Source organism: Sciurus vulgaris, assembly GCF_902686455.1.
Source record: "Sciurus vulgaris genome assembly, chromosome: 5".
Taxonomy (NCBI): Eukaryota; Metazoa; Chordata; class Mammalia; order Rodentia; family Sciuridae; genus Sciurus; species Sciurus vulgaris.
Genome location: NC_136465.1, coordinates 949431 through 973359, shown reverse-complemented (window position 1 = coordinate 973359; position 23929 = coordinate 949431). Strand labels below are relative to the sequence as shown.

General features: G+C 55.1%; 1 protein-coding gene across 1 annotated transcript in view; it reads right to left on the bottom strand.

The window, feature by feature from the left end:
- DLGAP2 (DLG associated protein 2) overlaps positions 1-23929 on the bottom strand; it is a 663652-nt gene that overhangs the window by 36333 nt on the left and 603390 nt on the right. The window contains exons 9-10 of the mRNA XM_079142912.1: positions 12014-12161; positions 2335-2554 (exon numbers count right to left, since the gene is read on the bottom strand). Of these exons, the coding sequence (XP_078999038.1) occupies positions 2335-2554; positions 12014-12161 (368 nt within the window). The remainder of the gene's footprint in view (positions 1-2334; positions 2555-12013; positions 12162-23929) is intronic.

Below are 23929 nucleotides of genomic sequence, written 5' to 3'. Positions count from 1 at the left end.
ATGTGCTTAAATGAATCCTATTCCTCAAAGCAGTCACTTTGGGATGCTTTTGAAAATAACCTTTAGGATCTACTTTCAAGAGCTAGTTTTAGAATCATAAAAGAAAATCAATTTGCCAAGGTAGTCTGTTTCTGCACACACACGCACACCAACCAAGGACAGCTATGAAGTGTCAGTATTCGCGTAAGTACTTACAAAAGTAAGAAGTACATAAGTACGAAATTATTGAAATCCCCTTGCCTCCCTGGCAGGAAGCTCTGGATCAGATTTGAAGTTCAATTACTGCAATTATTCAGGCATTCACACTCTGAACATCTTGATCTTCTTCCTCTATACTTTTGTTTGTCCAGATGGGGCTTTTCATTCCTTGGGCGTCTCTCGTAATTCATTGAACGGTGCTGCATGCCGTCTAACTTCTGCAGGCAAAGGCAGATGACGAGCAGGCGGCCTGGAGCAGCACCAGGGCTCCTGGGCTGTGGCTGGGTCTTCCTCGGGGCGGAGGCGGCTGCTCTGCGGGCCTTGGCTTCTGCTGGAGCTGCTCTTTGCTGAGCTCATCTAGCCCATGGGCTGTCCCACATGTGAACGTGCCCCACGCCGTCAAGAGGGGGTTTTGACTCAATGACTAGGCCAAGATTTGGATGGAAGAACTTTAAAAATGTGTTTGGTCTGTGGAATTTTGGAATATGTGACGTGCATGGTAAGGACGATGCACAGGGCACATAAATCAAAATTCCAGCCTGAGTTGGCACTGGTGCTTCTGTTGCGTCTGTGAAATCCGTCTCATGTCTCTCTCTCCACAGTGACGGGCCCCCCAGAAGTGAAGCCATTTCCTCCTAGGTGAATGCCGTGCAGAGCACTTCTGAGGGCCCTGGAGGTGCCGCATGGCACCACGCGCAGGCCAGAGACGCCCACCAACACGGTCATGAGCATCCTCTTACAGCGCTGCTTCCAGGGCAGGGGTGGCGAGGCCAGCTTTCCCAAGTTTCTAACGTGCTCCGCTTTTGCATCTCCTTTTCACACAAGGGTAGAAGCCGAGGTGCTGGCCACTCTGTGGGGCTCAGGCCGGCATGAGACAGGACACCCGCCACCTGCACCCTGCCCTGCAGCAGCAGCCCCGCACACGAACAGCCTGGCTTACTTCAGAGCATGACAAAACCTCTGCTCGGCTACCACGCGCGAGGCCTCACGGGAAGAGCACGGAGGAGCCACGGCTTTGTTGAAGAAGAGCCATTCAGCTTGCCTCACACAGTGCTCATGGCTGGTACTTCTCTCAAACCTCAGAGTTGGAAAGGTCCAGGAGCCCAAGGCCCTACAGGGTGATGCCAGGGTGAGGTTGGTCCAGTTCATTCATCCACAGCTTCCCCCCAAAGCCCTCTCCAAGTGCAAGGAGGCCTGAGCACTCAGCCTGAGCTTCTGCAGCGTGCAGTCCCCAGGGCCCCCTCACACTTGGCAGTGACGCAGCTGGGCCCCGCCATGGTGTCGTGACTCACCCTTCCTGGCCCATGTTCCTCCCCCACTCCCATTCTTTGTCACTTTATTGTGACGACGTTTGTTCTCCCTGCTCGGAGCTGCATTTCTGATCCCTCTGGTTGGGCTGTGGTGTGCAGCCCTGTAACACCCAGGACGCCTGGCTCTCGGGCTCCTCCTCTCCGCCTTCACAGGCAGTGCGGCCGATTCTCACTGCTGGCTGCTTTATGGCCCTCCCAGGCCGCGCATATTCATCGTTACATAAATAATAGTGCACTGAAACATTAGGCAGTGATATTTAGTTTTAGGTGGTAAATTTTCAAAGGGGTGGATATGGTTTTCCATCAGAACTGAAGGAAATCATGACATTGAATCCTTTGCGCCCTAAGACAATTAGGGAACTTACATTAACGATTGATCTGCTTTGCAGCGGTGAATCATGTTGATAGATCTGCTGCCCAGTGGCAGAGATTGAGCTGGACACTGCAGTGCAGGGCCTTGGAGTCATTGCATGTCTGCTGAATCTCGCTGCAGTCTATTAATTGATATTTAAAATATAATCACCTACCAAATGTCGGCACTTAAACTCTTTTCTCCTGTACAAAACTTTACAAAATTTATACTTGATTATTTTAAAGAACTTGCATATTTATAGATTTCATTCTAAGAAATAAAAGGTTATCCATGAAAGAAATGCTCCAAAATGCTATTGCAAATGTGACTTTGTAACATGCAATTTGGAAAAGTACCAAATGCCTGTAGAGTAAAGGATACCTGTGGTGCTGATGGCCGACGGGCCACCCCTGGGACACAGGCTGGGGCACACCTGCAGGTTTCCTGCTGGGGAGTCAGAGAGTGTTCTTTTACCTGCTGTTGACCTGATGGTGGATGTCATGTTGGCGGGCGTTGTCCCGGGCACACATTCATCATCCTGGGAGTAACCGGCTTGGATGGCTCGAAGGTAACTGTGACTCCTTGTTCGGAAGCATCCGGGCAGGTCAAGGGCATCCATGGCCTGAGATTCAACTTCACTAAAGACGGATTCACACACTGACTCGAACTGCCCATTGATCTCTGCTTCGCTCATCTAGAACAATCAACGGCACACTTGATACCTGAATCCAGCAGGGTTATCACAACCACGTTACACAAGAATCAGGAAGACAAAATCCATCCCACGACTTTCACCTACGGGCTTGTATTTTCAGCACAGCTAATTTGAAATCAGCATTGGAAATCCGCTAAGCTTGGGAAACAATTTATTGGGTTATTTCTTATAAAACATGAAGATGAATAGCCAGTTCCAAGGCTGATAAGACTCTGGACCCACAGGTATGGCTGGACTGTGTGCTGTGGGGCATCAGAAGACAGAGAGCTGGCACCTGCAAGGCTCAGACCAACTGGCACAAAGCCAGCCTTCAAAATGCTCACCCTCCTCATCTCCCAATAGCCCCTTGCCCTTTGCCACCACTCTGCCCAGGCAGCTCTGGGTCAGGGCTGTGCAACCAGCACACACCTCAGAACACGCTGCCTTAGCGCTTTCCCAGGGTAGAGGTTTCTCTCATTGTCATGGAAACACGTCTCCAGGGGCACAGCCCCTCCACCCACCTCACCAGGCTGAGCCAGCGCAGGTGAGCGAGACATGGCCTCCCGGGTCTGCACGGAACAGGTCGCCTCGACTGCACTTCCAGGCTTCCCCCTTAGCTTGAGATGCTACATGTTGGCTTCCTTTGATGGTTTAAAGATAAAGTGATAATGCTGCAGACTACTCCCTCTCTCTCTCCTCTCTCTCTCTCTCCCTCTCTCTCTCTCTCTCTCTCTCTCTGGTGCTGGGAGTCAAACCCAGAACCTTGAGCATGCCAGCAGGTATGCCGTGTTCCTCATCCCAGGTAGGGGTCACCCTAGGACCATACATCTTCCAGCTGTGCTTAGAGAGGCACTGTGCTGGACCTGGGAGGCAGGGTCTTAGTCGGGGTGTACATGGGCTGCACTGTCAGCTCAGGCCCAGGGCTCTGCTTCGGGGACAGCTAGGGAGAACGAGCTTTTCCCTAGATGCCCCAATGGTGAAGCTTGTGCATGTCTCTAGGCCAAATCTAGAGATGAAAGTGGAAATCCAGGAGCACTGTGGGGTGGGGAGGAGAAGCAGGGGACTCTTCAGCATGAGGAGTTGCAATGGGGCTGGGGCTCAGGGGGTGCTTTGGCAGGGAAAGAGGCTCACGTTCAGCATGGACAGGTCAGCTCCTCCACAGGGGCTCTCTCCGTGTGATGGACCGGGACTTCGATAGATGACCTGCGCACCTCCACGCACTCGTACACTCTGGGTCCCTCCCTCGCCTGTCTACTATGTGTGTGCACTTGGGGTGCTTGCCACTGATACTGGTGAGTGGTGCTGGGTCCCTGGGGGTCATAGCATCAGAGCTCAGGGAGAGGGACAGCCTTCCTGGGTGCCTGCCAGCCTCTTCCTCCACCGCTTGCTTGTCTTTGTGTCCCCTGCCTCTGCTCATGGGCCTGTGGTGCAGAGTTCTGGGGCTGATGCTCAGAGTCCAGGTGGACAGAGCCAAACCCTGCAGGCTGCAGCATGGCTGGTGGAGGCTGGCTGTGCCCGATGGCCAGGGAGGGGAGACACAGCTGAGGGCAAACAAGCTGTGACATGCCATCAGGACAACCTGGGACGCCCAGCAGGTGGGTGTTCAGAAATGTTTAAATGCCCTGGCTTGAAATCAGGACATTTGCCTGGACTACAGATTTCTTGCTGGTGACTTGTCAGTTCCTGTCACCCTCAAGCCCCAGCAGGGTCTGGACTTGTGTCACCATTGCAGATGCACATGTTCAACCCATCCTTGCTGCACATCTTCCTAGGGTGCACTAGAACCTGGGTCTCCTGGAGCAGGGAGCCAGCGGTGAGGGTGCGAGGCCCAGAGCAGAGTGGAGACTCATGTCCGTGTCTGGCAATCCCAGAGCCCCTGAAGTAGACCTCTGCTCCCCACTCTGCCCTTGATGCCCAGGAGCTTCCTTTGGGTATCTTCTTTCCTCTCCTATGAAGGAGCTGGGTCCCCTTGCAAAGGACTCAGAGCCATAGGAATAGCAATTGCCAAGCTTGCAAGTGTTCCTGGGCTCTCTCCTGAGTAGATCTGTCTGTCCCAGCCAACAGGAGCACATCCTCTCTCTTCCCTTATGAGCAAGGCGGCTGCTGTGTCCCAAACCCAGCTGTGCTCCATCTTGAAACGCCACCTGGGCTCCTGCAGCCTTAGGAGGAGAGGCCCTGGAGGGTGAGGCCAGTGATGGAGCCCACAGGGTGCCACGTTTTCCAACACACTTTGGCTTGCTCCCTATTAGAATGTCGTTCTTATCACCTCTGCAGATCCAGGTGGCCATTCTGTTCTCTCACACACCTGAGTTTCAAGGTTCCTGTGATCTAGGGCCACCTGCAGTGTCACTTGAGGGCTGGGTTCTGTGCTTGATGCTACCATACTGGGCTTCAGAGTGGGCCATGTTAACTACCATGTGTGAGCAGGTGGGACAGGGCATCTGGGACTGTCCCCCCATTGAAGGGCAGAATCATTCCTGAGGCTGCGCACAACGAGCCAACTCCTTCCTGATCTGTGCTCTCGTCCTCTGGGTGGCCTGGTCCACCTCTACCATGGCTCTGCCCAGCCAGTCTTCCTGAGAGAAGGGTCTCCATGCCTCCCAGATGACCCCACAAGGGCACCCTGCCCATTTCCTGGGGTTGCTGAGGGCTCAGGGTGTGGCAGGCATCCTATGGGGCAGGAGGTGGTGGTGCGGGTGCACTCTGCCTGCCTGGCCCGTGTCAGGTCACGCCAGGGGCTCCTCGTCCCTTGTCTTTAAAAAGCTGCTTTGGCAAGACCACGGCTTCTTTCCATTACACTTCCACGATGATTATGTCTCAAAATGGGGGGAGAGACGAGGATCTTAATGCCTGCCTTTCTAAGTAGATTTAAGGGAGAGGAAAATTGTGAGCATCATTCCTATTTATTTACAGAGTGAGCAAAATAGTAATTTTTTTTCTTGTCACCTGGGGATTGAACCCAGGGATGCTCTACCACAGACTCATGCTCCAGTTCCTTTTTACTTTTTACTCTGACACAGGGTCTTGGTAAGTTGCCCAGGCTGGCCTGGAACTTGCCATCCTACTGCCTCAGTCCCCGAGCTGCTGGAATTACAGTGTGTAGCACTGTGCATGGCTGGCTGCAGGCACAAAACCCCAAGTGAGGGAGGGACCATGACAAAAGGAAAACTCTACCTGTTCTCTGAGCTGGAAGGGGACATCATTCTGAGAATGAAAGCCAAGCTTGGGTTTTGTTCAACACATCAAGAAGAGGATGTGGACAGGCAATAGACCACACAGGCCCAAGACCTCCGATGCACGCTCCCTAGACAGGGTGAGGGACCAGAGCCAGGTGCCACACGTGCAGCCAGGACCCTGCCCACAGGCAGTCTCCGACTCCAGTTCTGGAATAGCACAGCTTTGAGGTACACCCACTCAGTAGGCACTCCATGGGTACACGAGCAAACCCGTTCCTCAGACGAGGCACCGAAAATTCAGAATTTCATGAAAACTTGCCAAAACCACTCCTGAATGTCCTCATTGGCATGATCCTGTGGTATTGCCTGACCACTCAAAACACCTGCACCCATTAACCAGGGTCAGGGCTATGAGGCAACCCCAAAAGCTGCACACACTCTCCTAGATGCAGGACTGCCAGGGACCACTGAGGCCACATGCAGGAGAGACTGAGGGACCAGCTCCCCAACACCTGCACACACTCTCCCAGGTGCAGGACCTCCAGGGACCACTGAGACCACATGCAGGAGAGACTGAGGGACCAGCTCCCCAACACCTGCACACACTCTCCCAGGTGCAGGACTGCCAGGGACCACTGAGACCACATGCAGGAGAGACTGAGAGACCAGCTCCCCAACACCTGCACACACTCTCCCAGGTGCAGGACTGCCAGGGACCACTGAGACCACATGCAGGAGAGACTGAGGGACCAGCTCCCCAACACCTGCACACACTCTCCCAGGTGCAGGGCTACCAGGGACCACTGAGACCACATGCAGGAGAGATTGAGAGACCAGCATCCCCAACACCTGCGCACACTCTCCCAGGTGCAGGACTGCCAGGGACCACTGAGACCACATGCAGGAGAGACTGAGAGACCAGCATCCCCAACACCTGCACACACTCTCCCAGGTGCAGGACTGCCAGGGACCACTGAGACCACATGCAGGAGAGACTGAGAGACCAGCATCCCCAACACCTGCACACACTCTCCCAGGTGCAGGACTGCCAGGGACCACTGAGACCACATGCAGGAGAGACTGAGAGACCAGCATCCCCAACACCTGCACACACTCTCCCAGGTGCAGGACCTCCAGGGACCACTGAGACCACATGCAGGAGAGACTGAGGGACCAGCTCCCCAACACCTGCACACACTCTCCCAGGTGCAGGACTGCCAGGGACCACTGAGACCACATGCAGGAGAGACTGAGAGACCAGCTCCCCAACACCTGCACACACTCTCCCAGGTGCAGGACTGCCAGGGACCACTGAGACCACATGCAGGAGAGACTGAGGGACCAGCTCCCCAACACCTGCGCACACTCTCCCAGGTGCAGGGCTACCAGGGACCACTGAGACCACATGCAGGAGAGATTGAGAGACCAGCATCCCCAACACCTGCGCACACTCTCCCAGGTGCAGGACTGCCAGGGACCACTGAGACCACATGCAGGAGAGACTGAGGGACCAGCTCCCCAACACCTGCACACACTCTCCCAGGTGCAGGACTGCCAGGGACCACTGAGACCACATGCAGGAGAGACTGAGGGACCAGCTCCCCAATTCCTGCACATACCCTCCCAGGTGCAGGACTGCCAGGAACCACTGAGACCACATGCAAGAGAGACTGAGAGACCAGCATCCCCAACACCTGCACACACTCTCCCAGGTGCAGGACTGCCAGGGACCACTGAGACCACATGCAGGAGAGACTGAGAGACCAGCTCCCCAACACCTGCACACACTCTCCCAGGTGCAGGGCTACCAGGGACCACTGAGACCACATGCAGGAGAGACTGAGAGACCAGCATCCCCAACACCTGCACACACTCTCCCAGGTGCAGGGCTACCAGGGACCACTGAGACCACATGCAGGAGAGACTGAGAGACCAGCATCCCCAACACCTGCACACACTCTCCCAGGTGCAGGACTGCCAGGGACCACTGAGACCACATGCAGGAGAGACTGAGAGACCAGCATCCCCAACACCTGCACACACTCTCCCAGGTGCAGGACTGCCAGGGACCACTGAGACCACATGCAGGAGAGATTGAGGGACCAGCATCCCCAACACCTGCACACACTCTCCCAGGTGCAGGACTGCCAGGGACCACTGAGACCACATGCAGGAGAGACTGAGAGACCAGTTCCCCAACACCTGCACACACTCTCCCAGGTGCAGGACTGCCAGGGACCACTGAGACCACATGCAGGAGAGACTGAGGGACCAGCATCCCAACACCTGCACACACTCTCCCAGGTGCAGGACCTCCAGGGACCACTGAGACCACATGCAGGAGAGACTGAGGGACCAGCAGCTCTCGCAAGGCCACGGTTGGGTGTTTAATCCTTCGTGCCAGGAGAACATTGGCCGTGGAATAGCACACTCCTATCGGCCTCCACTCTCCGGAATGCTCTGTTCTGACTCCTGTGTGTCCTCCATCCATGCTCACTGAGGACCTCCTCCTGAGCCTGCAAGTGTGTTCCCCAGAGTTTGACCATGAATAATCACCACTGCTCTTGGATTATCCTGCCTGCAGCCTGTCAGGACCACTTCAGTAACATACCTGTTTTGTGTTTAGAATGAAACTTGAGCTCAGCTTAAAGTCACCTTGTGGACCTCAGCGGTGGAAAGACAGAAGTCTAACCCAACCCCAGAGTGCCCGCTGGCTGCTGTCCCGTTCACACAGGGACGTGTGCTGCTGGATGGAGAGGTATGAAAAGATGCTCTGTACTGACTTAGGTCTGGAGGTCCCATCTCAGGTTCACCACAAAGAAGATGTGGAGGGGCTGGTGTGTGGTTAGTGTCCTCAAAATAGAGCGTGCAGCACAGGTGCTGCTGAGGTCAGTGGCAGCCTGTGCTGAGTGACAGGCACTTAATTGGAACCTGCTTGCTGAAGGCAAATCAAGCCACAGGAGAGCAGGGGAGGGGTGGCTGCTGTCTGCTGAGAGCCACTCTGTGCTCTGAGTGCAGCTGTGTTGGGTCACCACTGATTTAACAAGCTGCGTTTTGGTGAACTAGCTGCATTAACTGAAGGGATACTGTTATCATTAGAAGGAAGTCTGTCTGCTCACCCTAGTCTCCAGGCAGGGAAGAAGTTGTTAGCGTGCACCATAGACTCTGGGTACCTGTGCAGTCTTTCAGAACCACCTGGACTTCCTCTAGGCCAAAGAGGGGTTCCTCAGTTCACCAAGGGGCCGTGGTGGCCAGGGCACATTTCCATTATTGCTCACTCAGTCGGCCATGCATGTAGCAGCAGGTGACCTGGCTCAGGGGCCTGGCATGTGGAACCTGGAGAGCCAGGTCGGACAGTTCTGGTTTGCAGAGTTAGCAACGGGTCTTTGCACAAAATCCTCTTTGCCACAGGTGGAATATTACCTATTTCTAAGAGAAACACCAGCTTCTAGGTACGTACTTGCTTGAGTTATGGACCATGGACCACCAAGAAAGTTTAGAGGAGAAGCCCAGAGAGCAACCTTCTGATGAGAAAGAATCGCAAAGTGCCTCAGAAGGAATTAAAGTCTGTGTCAAAGACTCACCTAACCCGGCAGGCTGCCCCCAGTCCTGGTACAGCATCCGAGGCCCTCTGCTCTGAGCCACACACTACTGTCACTGTTGACTGTTGGCATTGCAGTAAGAGCAAATCTGTCATTGAGTGCCTACTGTATGTTGGGCTGCTTCCTGACAGCATCCAACACCCATCATGCAGCATGGCTGTTCTTGTCCTGCTAACCACGCCACAGAGGCAGCTGAGCCCAGGATCCAATACGCCTCCACAGGAAAACATCCTGTGTGAGCTCACGGGAGTGCAGCACTCTTCTTAATGGCAGTTAAAATTAGTAAACCACGTGTTTAATTAACATCCGTGCATTCAATTGTTCCTGCTACCCTCAGGGTGAGTGGCTTTAACAGTGCCTGCTTGCTCGGTTCAGGTTTTGGGCAGCTAACTCCAAGGTGGGAGGCAACCAGGCTCTTCCCACTATGCACATCTTAGACCCTGATCCAAATATTGCTGTTCCCTTGGTGACCTGGGTCCTGCTCAGGAATGTGTCCCATAGGTAGAGAGGGCCCTGCCTGGGAAAGGGCCTGAATCCTGCCCAGGAACCCACTGCCTAGGCACAGGTGAACCTTGGCAGTGGGCCTGGATGCTGCTCAGGACCCCTGCCTAAGTAGAGGTGAGCCCTGGATGAGTCTGGATCCTGGTCAGCACCCTTGCCTAAGTAGAGGTGAGCCCTGGATGGGCCTGGATCCTGCTCAGGACCGCTGACTGCTTAGAGGTGAGCCCTGGATGGGACTGGATCCTGCTCAGGACCCCTGCCTAGGTAGAGGTGAGCCCTGGATGGGCCTGGATCCTGCTCAGGACCCCTGACTGGTTAGAGGTGAGCCCTGGATGGGCCTGGTTCTTGCTCAGGACCCCTGCTTAGGTAGAGGTAAGCCCTGGATGGGCCTGGATCCTGCTCAGGACCCCTGACTGGTTAGAGGTGAGTCCTGGATGGGCCTGGATCCTGCTCAGGATCCCTGACTGGTTAGAGGTGAGCCCTGGATGGGCCTGGGTCCTGCTCAGGACCCCTGACTGGTTAGAGGTGAGCCCTGGATGGGCCTGGGTCCTGCTCAGGACCCCTGACTGGTTAGAGGTGAGCCCTGGATGGGCCTGGGTCCTGCTCAGGACCCCTGACTGGTTAGAGTTGAGCCCTGGATGGGCCTGGTTCTTGCTCAGGACCCCTGACTGGTTAGAGGTGAGCCCTGGATGGACCTGAATCCTGCTCAGGACCCCTGACTGGTTAGAGGTGAGCCCTGGATGGACCTGGTTCTTGCTCAGGAACCCTGACTGGTTAGAGGTGAGCCCTGGTAGGACCTGAATCCTGCTCAGGACCCCTGACTGGTTAGAGGTGAGCCCTGGATGGGCCTGGATCCTGCTCAGGACCCCTGACTGGTTAGAGGTGAGCCCTGGATGGGCCTGGATCCTGCTCAGGACCCCTGACTGGTTAGAGGTGAGCCCTGGATGGGCCTGGGTCCTGCTCAGGACCCCTGACTGGTTAGAGGTGAGCCCTGGATGAATCTGGTTCCTGCTCAGGACCCCTGACTGGTTAGAGGTGAGCCCTGGTAGGACCTGAATCCTGCTCAGGACCCCTGACTGGTTAGAGATGAGCCCTGGATGGGCCTGGATCCTGCTCAGGACCCCTGACTGGTTAGAGTTGAGCCCTGAATGGGCCTGGATCCTGCTCAGGACCCTTGACTGGTTAGAGATGAGCCCTGGATGGGCCTGGATCCTGCTCAGGACCCCTGACTGGTTAGAGATGAGCCCTGGATGGGCCTGGATCCTGCTCAGGACCCCTGACTGGTTAGAGGTGAGCCCTGGATGGGCCTGGGTCCTGCTCAGGACCCCTGACTGGTTAGAGTTGAGCCCTGAATGGGCCTGGATCCTGCTCAGGACCCCTGACTGGTTAGAGATGAGCCCTGGATGGGCCTGGATCCTGCTCAGGACCCCTGACTGGTTAGAGTTGAGCCCTGAATGGGCCTGGATCCTGCTCAGGACCCCTGACTGGTTAGAGATGAGCCCTGGATGGGCCTGGATCCTGCTCAGGACCCCTGACTGGTTAGAGGTGAGCCCTGGATGGGCCTGGGTCCTGCTCAGGACCCCTGACTGGTTAGAGGTGAGCCCTGGATGAGTCTGGTTCCTGCTCAGGACCCCTGACTGGTTAGAGGTGAGCCCTGGATGAGTCTGGTTCCTGCTCAGGACCCCTGACTGGTTAGAGGTGAGCCCTGGATGGGCCCATTGTGCGTCTGATGGCACCCACCCTGTTTCCGCACTCTTCTCTGGTTGTCTTCCTTGTGGTGGTGCTTGGTGTGTTCTCCACCTGCTGAAGTTGGCTCTCTACCATGAGCCACACTCCACGACTTGGCTCTTCTTACTGGACCTCCTGGGTCCAGCTGGAAGGTAGCCTGTGGAAGAGCTTTTCTTTGCCCCCATTATGTTGGAAAGGAAGACACAGGCACTAAGGCATTGGAGGCCAAAGCCTTGACCCAGAGACATTGCTTACTCAGAGGAAATCAATGTGAAAGTGACATCGAGTCCTTAATGTCACAAAAGTTAATCCTTAAAGTTCATGTTCACTCAGTCAGTCAAAGCTACTGCTGGACAGCACCTGCATGGTCCACAACGAATGCTGGCCTGGGGTATGGCCACCATCTCCCTGACAGGAGGCTGGGCCCCAGAAGGTCATGCCCAAGTGCCCACCTGGCTTACGCAGCTGGCCTGGCTCAAGGTGCTCACGGCCCGCATGTAGCTCTGGTTCCTTGAACGGAATTTCGGGGAGTTGTAGTTGGCAGAGGGGTCCAGGCTGTGACCGACAGACACCTCACTTGCAGCTTGCAGGTAGCTCTGGCTACAAGAAAAGAGAAAGGAGAGAAGGAACCAGTGAAACCAGGTGGGTGGGAGGGACCACCGCTGGAGCTCAGAGGCGTGTGTGCTTCCAGCAGAATGTCCGTCTCTGGGGGCGTAATGTGGCCCTATGCAAATATTCTGAGGTTCATATCCACAAATGTGAATTTCATCAAAAGTAATATGGGAGGCTAGTTACAGTCCTGGATTTAAGTTGACAGCTGAGAGCCTCATAAAAATCATGTTAGCGTTTTGGCAGTTTTACATTACTTGAAAAAATAAAAGATGTAATGACTTCAGTTATCGCTTCAGTTTTAAGTTATGCAAAAGGTTAGCAGATCATGAAATGAGGGCCAAAGAAAGAGTAGACTGAGGAATCAATCCATTGTATTACCACAATGACCACTCTCTTCCAAAGTCCCTTAAAAATAAACACGCTCTGGTTGGGTGTAGTGACTCACACCTATAATCCCAGGAGCTCGGGAGGCTGAGGCAGGAGGATGGCAAGTTCAAAGCCAACCTCAGTGCTGGGGTTGAGGCTCAGTGGTAGAGTGCCTGTTTAGCATGTATGAGGCACTGGGTTCGATTCTTAGCACCACATATAAGTAAACAAAAATAAAGGTCCATCAACAACTAAAACAATAAAAATAAAAATAAATAAAGCCAGTCTTAGCAACTTAGTGAGGATATAAGCAACTCAGTGAGACCCTGTCTCTAAATACAATACAAGAAAGGGCTGGGGATGTGGCTTAGTGGTTAAGTAACCCTGAGTTCAATCACCATACCAAAAATAAATAAATAAATAAGTAAATAAACACCCTCTGGTCCTCCTTCTGGCCATTTTTAAATTGTTGAAAGTGTGGGAAAATCTTGAGGACCTTTGGCAGGTAGAAGGTCCATCCTTGCTCAAATTTCTGCCTAATTTGATCTCTTTCCTTTCAGGTTTTACCTACCATCTTTCCACAATTCACAAACATTTATTTTATTTTATAAAAATTTGGAGGACTATGGACAGAAATTATTAATCACCCTCTTTCCTGTTTTGGATCATAATGGAATATCAAGTACCATTGCACAGACCTGCATATAAAAATGTACAAGTTCTAGGTGGATAATTGTGACTTCATCAATGGGTGTTCAAATATGCCCCCCTCTTCTTCCCCCAAAGTCTTGATTTTGTTTTCTCTCTGATTCTGCTTTGCCACCAAACCACATTCCCTGTCCTTTTTACTTTTTATTTTGAGACAGGGCCTCATTATGTTGCCAAGTTTGGCCTTGAACTTGCAATCCTCCTGTCTTAGCCTCCCAAGTAACGGGATTATAGGCACGTGCCACTGTGCCCAGTTCTCTGATTTACTTTAAAAATGGGATATCAGAGAAAACAAACTGAACTCTATAAATTCAAATTAAGTGAAGCCTATTAATTACAGGTATAAAGTCGTTCTTTCGGTTACAATTTTTTTGCTCTAAAATAAGGTACATAGCTTGCTCCAACTTCTACATCTTTCCTCTCCACTCAAAACCATGTCTGCGGGAGGGGATTGTGCCAAGGAGAGTGCCGAGCTGTGAGCTGGCCTGGCCCTGTCGCAGGGAGCAGACACAGCCCTCGCTGGCTCCTGCTCACACAGGCTCAGCCCTGGGGCCACAGCTACACAGCAGGCTTGGAGTGCCCCAGCAGAGTCTGCCCGCCCCCTCTGGGGATCCCCCAGGCCACCTGGGGACAGGCAAGCAGGCCTAGACTGCACTGCCTGGCTGCTCCCTGAGCGGACTGGGCTCACTGGCCCTGCCGGTTACCAGGGCTTGCTCCCTCCCTGGAGAGCTCCCGGCTCCTGCCAGCAGGTCACCACCTGCAGAGCCAGCCTGAGCCCTAGGCCGGGCTGTGTGGATGTGGGGAGCGCAGGGCAGGGAAGGTGTGGATGCAGGGCATCCTGGAGCCCGACCGGCCCTGCCAGGTCTCCTCGCAGGCGTGAGAACCTGCCCCCGCGCTCTTCCTTGAGGTCTCTGGGCACTGCTTTTGCTCCTACTGGCTGCACAGTTTCTGATCTTTTCCAGGAGGCTGAGTACCCCTGCTCCCAGGACCACCATCTCACCGTTTCAGCGTTCTCGGGCCAGAGCTCCTGCCGGCTGGAGAAGACCCTGGGCTCGGGCCCTGCTGGTGCCAGTGCCCCGCCTCCCAGCTGGAGTCTGGTGCTGGAGCGGGTGACCTCAGCTCCAGCCATCGCCCTGCTGGTGGCACTCACAGGAGGTGCACACATCTCGTGATTCTCTTTCAAATACGAGTCACCTTGGCCTCCATCCCAGGCTCAGTGCAGGGTCCGTGGGCTCTGCTGGGGTCACCTTGGCCTCCATCCCAGGCTCAGTGCAGGGTCCGTGGGCTCTGCTGGGGTCACCTTGGCCTCCATCCCAGGCTCAGTGCAGGGTCCGTGGGCTCTGCGGGGTCACCTTGGCCTCCATCCTCATGCTCAGTGCAGGGTCCATGGGCTCTGCTGGGGTCACCTTGATCTCCATCCTCATGCTCAGTGCAGGATCCATGGGCTCTGCTGGGGTCATCTTGACCTCCATCCTCATGCTCAGTGCAGGGTCCGTGGGCTCTGCTGTGGTCACCTTGACCTCCATCCCAGGCTCAGTGCAGGGTCCGTGGGCTCTGCTGGGGTCACCTTGACCTCCATCCCAGGCTCAGTGCAGGGTCCATGGGCTCTGCTGGGGTCACCTTGGCCTCCATCCAGGCTCAGTGCAGGGTCCATGGGCTCTGCTGTGGTCACCTTGACCTCCATCCTCATGCTCAGTGCAGGGTCCATGGACTCTGCTGGGGTCACCTTGGCCTCCATCCCAGGCTCAGTGCAGGGTCCATGGGCTCTGCTGGGGCCACCTTGACCTCCATCCCAGGCTCAGTGCAGGGTCCATGGGCTCTGCTGGGGTCACCTTGACCTCCATCCTCAGGCTCAGTGCAGGGTCCATGGGCTCTGCTGGGGTCACCTTGACCTCCATCCCCATGCTCATTGCAGGGTCCATGGGCTCGGCTGGGGTCACCTTGACCTCCATCTCCATGCTCAGTGCAGGGTCCATGGGCTCTGCTGGGGGATCAAGAATACAAGCAACAACAGGTGTTGGCGAGGATGTGGGGAAAAGGTACACTCATACATTGCTGGTGGGGCTGCAAATTAGTGCAGCCACTCTGGAAAGCAGTGTGGAGATTCCTTAGAAAGCTTGGAATGGACCTACCATTTGACCCAGCTCTTCCACTCCCGGGTTTATACCCAAGGACTTAAAATCAGCACACTATAGTCACTCAGCCACATCAATGTTCATAGCAGCTCAATTCACAACAGGTAGAGTGTGGAACCAGCCAAGATGCCCTCTCCGCCTTTCTGCCACGTTCTCTGGGGCCGACCGTTACTCTCAGCACAGCTGTGGCTTCCCTAGAGACTAGATGGCCCAGTGCCCGTGCTCCCTGGCTGCTTTGAAGCGGCTCCACCCACTAAGGTGGAGAGTAGCATGTGTGGATATGCAAAGGTGGAGTAAAAGTGGGTTCTTGTTTTTATTTATCTGAAGAATTCTTTATTTCGCCCTTTTGTTTTTCAAGGCGTTTTTGCCGAGCACAGCACTGGCCACTTCCTGTGCCCTCTGAGGACAGGGTTCCACCGCCTCTGGCCTGAGTGCACTGCTGCTGCCCAGCTGCCTGTAGACAAGCTCTGGGCTTGCAGAAGCTGGCCTCGCTGTGCCTGGTGGGATGCTTGCTGTGTGCTTGGCGTTCCCGAGAGACTCTGGGTGGTGAGGTGTTTAAAACAGAACCTGCGGAAACGTTGGCCGATGCTCCTGGAGCAGCCTCTGCCGGTCTTCTGGCTTCCCGGCCGCCTGTACGCCCACGTCTGCACCAGCCAGCCAGCTCTGCTCTGCCTCCTTCGACACTTAGTCTCAGCTCTCCTCAGACTGGACGACACCTTCCAAATCTTGCGCTGTTTTTGAACAGTGAATTTGTATTTCAGATATTGCATTCTTCTGTTCTTGAAAATGCAGCTGGTTATTTCTTATAGATTTCATTTCTCTGTTAGGTTTCCATGCAGAACTTGAAACTTGATCTCTGTTTTGCACCCAGTTAAAAAATCGACTCAAATCGGATCCAAAGCCTTAGAGAGACCTGAGTCTACAAGAGCACTAGAAGGAACCCGTGGGACTCGCGCCGAGACACTGGTACCCGCAGTGGTTTCCGAACACGACCCCAAGCACAGACACAAAGGCAAAAGCAGACATATGGGGACGCAGCACGGCAACAGCCCACGTGGAGCAGCGGCCGACAGCCCAGAGAGGCTGCAGAGCGGGGAATGTTTGCCAGTCATCCAAAGGGTTGATTCCCAGAATAGTCAGGGAACTCACAGGACTTCACGTCAAAGAATGAGCGATCCAGTTGAAAGTGGGAAAATGATCTGAATACACTCCTCAGAAGAACAGCTGCGAGCAGCCAGCATACCGACAAAAAATGCTCGTTAGCTTCCAGGGAAAGGCTGACCAAGCTACACACCAGGCCCCGCTTGGAACGTCTATGTAAAAGCCAGTGTTGGAAAGGACGTGGAGGAAAAGGACTCTCATCCCGTCTCCACAGGAGTGTAGGCTAGGACACGCACTATGGAGGTTCCTCAGAACACTAAAAATGGAAGCACTATATGATCCAGGGTCCCACTTCTGGGAATGCATCCCAAAGAAATGAAGTCAGCATACCCAAGGGACACCTGCAAGCCATGTTGCTGCTCTGTTCCCAAGAGCCAAGATCAGGAGTCACCCAGGCACCCAACGCAGATGAATGGATGAAGAAAACTTGGCACATGTGCTCAATGGAGTATTACTTGGTCAAGAAAAAGAATGAAACCCTGTCATTCCCAGCAACATGGTGGAACTGGGAGGTGCCACATCGAATGGAATGAGCTAGGCACAGAAAACAAACACCATGCTCTCTCTTCTATGTGGAAGCCAAATGAAACTGACCTGAGTGTGGAGTAGTGATTGCCAGAGACTCTGGAGGGCAGGGTGCGGTGGGTAACAGGAGCTTGGATCTGATCAGCGTGTGCTGTACATGTGTGCTGAAAGGTCTCCCTGAACCATTAGTGTGTGCAGCTGACACATGTCGATCACAATGACAATTAAAAGGCTCTCTTTTCCTTAAGAGTTTGAACCTTATAATGGCTGTTTTTATATCATGAACTAGACCTAGGAATAGCTACTTTAAAGTTATTGTCAGCTAATTCTAACGTCTGGGTCATCTCGGGCTGTTTTGATATGGACTGGCTTCCTCCCTCCCTCCCTCCTTTCCCTCTTCCTGGTGTGAAGGACATAGTCAGAGACTCTGGATTTGTTATTCCTCTGACAAGAGCGGCTTTTGTTGTGGCCGATCATCCTGAACTCCTGGATGCTCGGGCTTACGCTGCTAGTGTGTGTGTGTAGACAGCTCCCAGTGTTGCCTGCTTAACTTGGTGGGTCTTACCGGCCGTGCGTTTTCATTTTCAGTGGGCAGCAGCAGGCCAGGGCCCCTGTTTCTGACCTGGACTCCTGGCTTTCTCCTCTGGCTCTCCCTCTGTCCCTGGCAGCTCAGAATCCCATCCATTAACACTGGCTCCAGCAGGTCAGCTCTGCTGGAGTTCCTCCTTCCCGGCCACCACCAAGGAAGAGCTCAGGGCCTTGCTGGGTGTGGCGTCACAGCGTGGGTGGCGCCAGTCTTTAACATCCGCAACTCGGTCTGCCCAGGCTCGCCTCTTCTGGGGTCCACCACTGCCTCCCGCGGAGATGGTCTAGGCCCCAACTTCCCGTGGCTTCCGAGTCCTGGGGCTGTGGTGGGCGCCCACCTGCTCAGACACGGATGCCGCTGTGCCAAGGCCTCCCACCGTGCACTCCCGCCACCACGTCACACAGTGCAGACCGGCCCTGCTGTGCACCTGCACTAGAGACGGGAGGCAGTGATTCAGTCCCAGGACAGTCAACGAATCCGGGGTGTGTGTTAAAATGCATCTTTTCCTATTACTTATTTTCCCAGCAAGACAAAAAATAGAGAAGGCCACCATCACAAACTAAATAAAGTCATCACAGACGAGAGCTCAGAAGACCGGAGACCAGATCAGAGAGGACCTACGCAAACCGCTTCTCCAAGCAGAGGGTGATTCTGTTGTTACAGTGTTCTAAAGACAGGCAGAAACTGAGCCTCCCACCCAGCAAGCGCCTACGGGCACCTCGGGCACCACCTTGCGCTCAGATGGAAGTACCTGACTCTCTGTTTTCTGTGGTGAATGGCACAATGCCGCAGGCTGGGTAAGCTAAGAAGAAAACTGGCTTGTTTTCTATGGAGAAAGGGTTCTGGCCCAGGGTGGGGGCCTCACCTGGTGGGGGCCTCACCTGGTGGGGGCCTCACCTGGTGGTGGCCTCTTGCTGGCAGAGTCGGGAGGCAATGCAGGGATAACAGGCAAGAGTCGGACTACACCAGACCCAGCCAAAGGGGTCTGAATGGCAGACCTCTGTTATGACCACCCCACTATCCATGGCTGCGTGGGCAGCCAGCGAGTGGAGCACGGGACCCTCACCGCCGAGGGGAGTTAGCGTTTCCGAGGGCACACGCCGCCCCCCCCCCCCCAGCAAGTGGCAGGCTCACCTGCTGTCTGCAACTGGACCCCTGCTGACCTCCCGGAGGCCGGGACCCTCCTCCCACCCCGCTGACCTCCTGGAGGCCGGGACCCTCCTCCCGACCAGCCTAGCTGTCAGAGCCAAGCTCCTGCTGTGCTGCTCATCCCCACCAGCAGGTCTGCATCAGGCTGCTGGCCCTCCCTCTGCTGCCCTGGTCTCTGGCCCTAGGCCTCAGGTCACCAGTGTCCCCTCACTTTCTTCCCTGCTGCCCGGCCTTCGGGAAGTTTGATGATGCCCAGCACCTGGTTTCCCTTCTCTGCTCTCTGCAGCAGTGGGCAGGGCTCTATGATCCCTGGTGACTTGCCTCCTTGTTTCTGACCTTGGACTTAAGCTCATTTCAACCCAAAGCCGGCTTCCCGTTGCCATAGGAATAAGAGGCCTTCCCTGGTCCTCCCGATGCCTGCTCCCTCTGTGCCTCCAGGTGACATGCCATGATGTATACTAAAGTGACCACAGGGCCCTAGAATCCGCAACCCCTCCCGTCTCTGACCGAGCTGACTCCAGTCCCTCCTGGGCCCTTGGGTTCTAGCCAGAGTGGACTCTGCCTCCTGGAGGGGGAATGTCCCTGTCCCTCCCTGCTTCCATCTCTGGCTTTCCACACCCTCTGAGAGGAACTTCCCTTTGAACCTCCAGGTTGGGCTCCTCATGCTCAAGGTCAGCTTCGCAGTGAAGCCCACCCCAACCACACCATTTCAGAGAGCAGCCTCCCACCCTCCAACCCAGGTGGGCTGCCGGGCCCCTCCATGCTGAGTCCCCAGGACCAGTTCCGTCAGTAGCAAGCTCTGTCCTCCATCCCTGGCTATTCTATTTATGTTACTGCCCATCTTCTGTCAGGAAGGAGCCCAAGGGCCCCATCTGTCTGCTCTGAGTGCCAGGGACGCTGCGGGTGGCAGTTCAGCAGACCCCATGGCAGGATGGGTGCGTGTGCTGTGGCTGTCTCCCCGAGGGGTGTTGTCTGGTGGCACCCGACGGGGGAGGCTCTGCAGGAAGCACACCCAGACCTGCGGTGGGCAGACCTGTAGCCTGAGGCTGGTGCCTTGGAGCAGGGTCTCGTGCGTCCGCACATCCCTACTCTGGCTCTGGCATTCACTCCCAAGGCTAAAGATATGCACAGAGCTCTCAGCAGCAGACCAAGCTGGGCAGCTGGACTCTCACAGGAAGTCCCAATTTCAGCGACTTCTACTAGCCATAACACATCGTTGTTAGAAATAGCAAGAGGTCTCACCGCTTCTGATAGAACTGCTCTGCTCCTGTGTCACAGTGGACAGGGACACTCACTGACACCTCTGCAGGGCCCGGAAATGCACCCGCTCACCCTTTGCACATAGGCTGTTCTACACGTGCTCACTGGCAGCTTCAAGGGGCTGCCCAGTTCCACGTACCAGGGTTGTAGCAGCAGGGGAGGGTTGTAGTTGACAGGGCTAGGGAGGGACGGTGAACCATCACCAAGACAGCAGCACAGAGTGATGCTAAGCAAGCCAGCAGACAACAATCAAGACCAAGCCTCAGGAGCAGCCCCTGGCCACTGTCCTCTCTTCAGCTTCCATTTGCAAGGACTGTCTTTCCATCCTTCACTTTCAGCCCACGTGCCCTCAAGCCCACGGCAAGTTTCTTGCTGACAGCATACAGTTGGGCCTTGCTCCTGTGCTTTCCACCTGTTCAGATGCTCTTTGTCCTCTGATGGGGAGTGTAACCTTTTACATTCGAGGAGCTGGGGAAGGACTTGCTGGTGCCGTTCTACTGCCTTCTGCCAGTCCCACAGTTCTCCTGTCGGCCTTCCCTCTTGCTTTCATTATGGCTCACCAGTTTTCAAAAACTGTTATGCCTCGATTCCTTCCTTTTTCTCTTGTGTGACTCAGATAGGTGTTTTTGTTTGTGTGGATGCATGGGGGATTAGTTAATTGATTTATTTAATTTATTTTTATGGTGCTGAGGATCAACACCAGGGCCTCAGGCATGCCAGGCAGGTGCTTTACCACTGAGCCACATCCCCAGTCTTATTTATTTTCAGTATGTTTTAGGTTATAGTTAATATCAAGACTTATGTTTCCTAAATTTGCTACTAGAATTAAAGCGACGTGCACACATTGCACGGTGCTGTATTGTACATCTGCCTTTAGTTGCACACTGCAGGTACTTGGGTTCATGGGCAGGGTCTGGTGGTGAGGGGCTGCCCCAGTGTTGGTCCATCTGGGACAATCTGTCTGTCTCACATTTTTGAGACATAGTTTCGCTGTATAGTATCTTTGTTGCCATTTTTGCTTCAGCCCTTTAGCTATATTATCATGTTCCCTCCTGCCCTGTAAGATTTCTGTCCAAAAACCCACTGACAGTCTTAATGAAGCAAAAGGTTCCCTCGCACGAGACAGGTCAAGAAGGTTGGCTCTTCTCTTGCTGCTTCCAGAATTCTCTTTGCTGCCGACAGTTTCACCACAGCGCGTCTTGGTGTGCGCCCCTTCGGTTCTATCTTATTTGGTGTCCCTTGAGCCTCTCTGCCTTGGAAAACGCTGGGATGTTTTCGGCATGGTCTTCTGAACGCTCCTTCCAGTCCTTCCCTTCTCCTTTCTTCTGAGACTTCCGTGACTCCTGGTATGTTCTGCCTGTTGGTGCCTCGGATGCCCTCAGGTTCTTCACTGGTTTTCTTGCTTGTCTTTTTGCTCATCTGGTTGGATTATTCCCCATGCTCCCTTTGTGTTCATGGACGTCCCTCCTGCGTGGCCTGGTCTGCTGTGGACTCTGTCTCTCAGCCGACTCGTGAGTGTTTCGTGATTTGTTTGGTGCTTTTCTGTGTGTTGCATTGCTTTGTTGACATTCTTGTGTTGTTCACGCATTGTTCTCCTGACCTTGCTAAGTGCTTTTTTGATCTCTGTCGAGTTGTGTAACTCCCTTCATTAGCGTTGGCTTCTGAGATCGATCTTGTTCCTTTGTCTGGAGCATCTTTTCTGGCTTCCCCTCTCCTTTGACCTGCTGGGTTGCTGTCTGCCAGTGGAGAAAGCAGGCACCTCTCCCAGGGTTCCCAGCTGGCCTCCCACATGATCATCCCTGCCAGGCACTCCCAGGGCCTCACCCACCTTCCTTTCTGGAGAAAAGCAGCAGCCCTGGTTTTGTCTGCTGGCTCTCTCCAAGCCAGGGGCAAAGCCATGGCACCTACCAGTCCAAACCATCATCTCTGTCCCCAGGCGGCTGGATGCACTGCACCGCCACAGCTCTGTGACTGGTAGAGACCCCAGTTTTAGGGCAGCCCTGGAGGGTCTGGGGCATCAGGAGCATGATCACACCTTCCTTCCCAGGGGAAATGAGGGTGGGGATTCCTGCCTGCTCGCTCTGTTGAGCACCAGCCCAAGTCATGGTGTCCATACTCCCCAGGCACCGGACCTGGACTACGCCAGATCATTCTGAGCTCCAAGACTCATAGGAAGGCCAGAACTTGGGGAGCATTAAGGAAAAGCTGGGGTGCTGGGTGCACTTCTAGCACCTTCCCTCCCTCCCCTGAGGTGGGAGCGAGGGACCTCTCCCAATAACATGGCACTGCGTGAGGGCAGGGATTCAGGTGAGCATCCCTTACCGTCTTCTGGGTCTGGTTTCATGTTTGCTTGGGGTGTGGGTGACTTTCAAGGGGATCCTAGATTTCTCTCACAAAGGGGATCTTCCCACACACCCAGGGGTAGAACACAAGTTCTTGATGAACTGGAGTGTTGGGGCGGGCTCAGGGCTTCCTGCCGCTGTCTTGTTATCACTGTTGCAGTGCTTCATGGCCGGGCGCGTGTGAGGCAGTCTGAGTGCTCCCTGAGGTGGGTGGGCCCACAGAAGGAGCCCCCCACCCAGCTGTGGGAAGCTGCGAGCGCTGAGCCGGCATGCCCCCAAAGCCGACGCACCAAAGCAGGACAAGCACACCACGCTCAGACCCGGAGCCCCGGGGGTCAGCTGGCGACAGCTACAGTGGAGGTGAGAAGCAAGTGTGTGCTGCCCTTCTGCTGGAGGAGGCGGTGGGGAGCTGGGAGAGGTGGACAGCAAGCCTTGCATCTGCAGTGGACAGAGCTGCAGGAAAGGCAGCAGGTCGCCGCCAGGAACCAGGCATGGCACTGCCTCTGTGCCTTGTCACACGTGTTCAGAGCCCAGAGCTGAGGGCAGCAGAATCGCTGAGCCGGGGCCTGAGCCTGAGCCTGTCGCTGAGGTGACCACAGCACAGGGGACACACTCCACGGGCAGAGTGACCATGGGGACACAGGCAGGCCACAGGGCACTAAGGAGCAGGAGCTAGCTCAGGATCTTCCCCGACAAACACAAAGACATGCCTTTGGTAGAAAATCCAGAGGATAGTTAAAAGAAAAATCCAGCTACAGGCCCATCGAGAGACCTGGCGTTGGCGCTTTGTGCCTCTGGGCATTCGAGTCCCGTTGCGTGTGCTGTTTTACGTGTTGGTTTGCCTGGGACAAGGCACCCAACTCCAGCGTCAGGGTCACCACGGAAGTGTCGTAACAGAGACGACCTCTAAGAGGTAGACGTGAATGGAGCAGATGACCCGTGTGGGCGGGCCGCCTTCAAACCACCCAAGGCCTCAAGGGAGGCGGGGCTGCCTCGGACACCTCCCCGCGGCGTCTGAGCCGGTGCCCCAGAACCTGCACACACACCCTGAGGCCCAAGAGCCCTGTGCAGTGCACACAGTGCCACGGTCCCTCTGCTGTGCCACGGCAGGGCCACCACGGTGCTATGCCATGGTGAGGCCACCACCAACTCACAGGCCGACGGGCACCTCAGTGTTCTGAGCTCTCCTCCGCCCACTGGGGAAGGTGGCGTCCAGCTGGTCCAGCGCTGGCACAGTCCAGCCCTCGCTGGCTGTCAGCCCCAGAGGCCCCACTGCATGCCACCGGACCCTCCGTCTCAGGGCCACTGGTGTGCCGGTCTTCGTCCCATGTGGACTCCCGGCTCCCCGCAGCTGCCAGCAGCCGTGCCCTCGGCTCCACCCCGGCTCCAGGACGGGTCCACTCCGGGTCCGGTGCCCAGGGCGGCAGCAGTTTACGGAGGTGAGTGTGCGAAGGGCTGAGTCTCCACCCACTCAGGAAGGCGGGCGGCAGGTCCCTCTGCGCCTCTCACCCGCAGCTTCCCGCT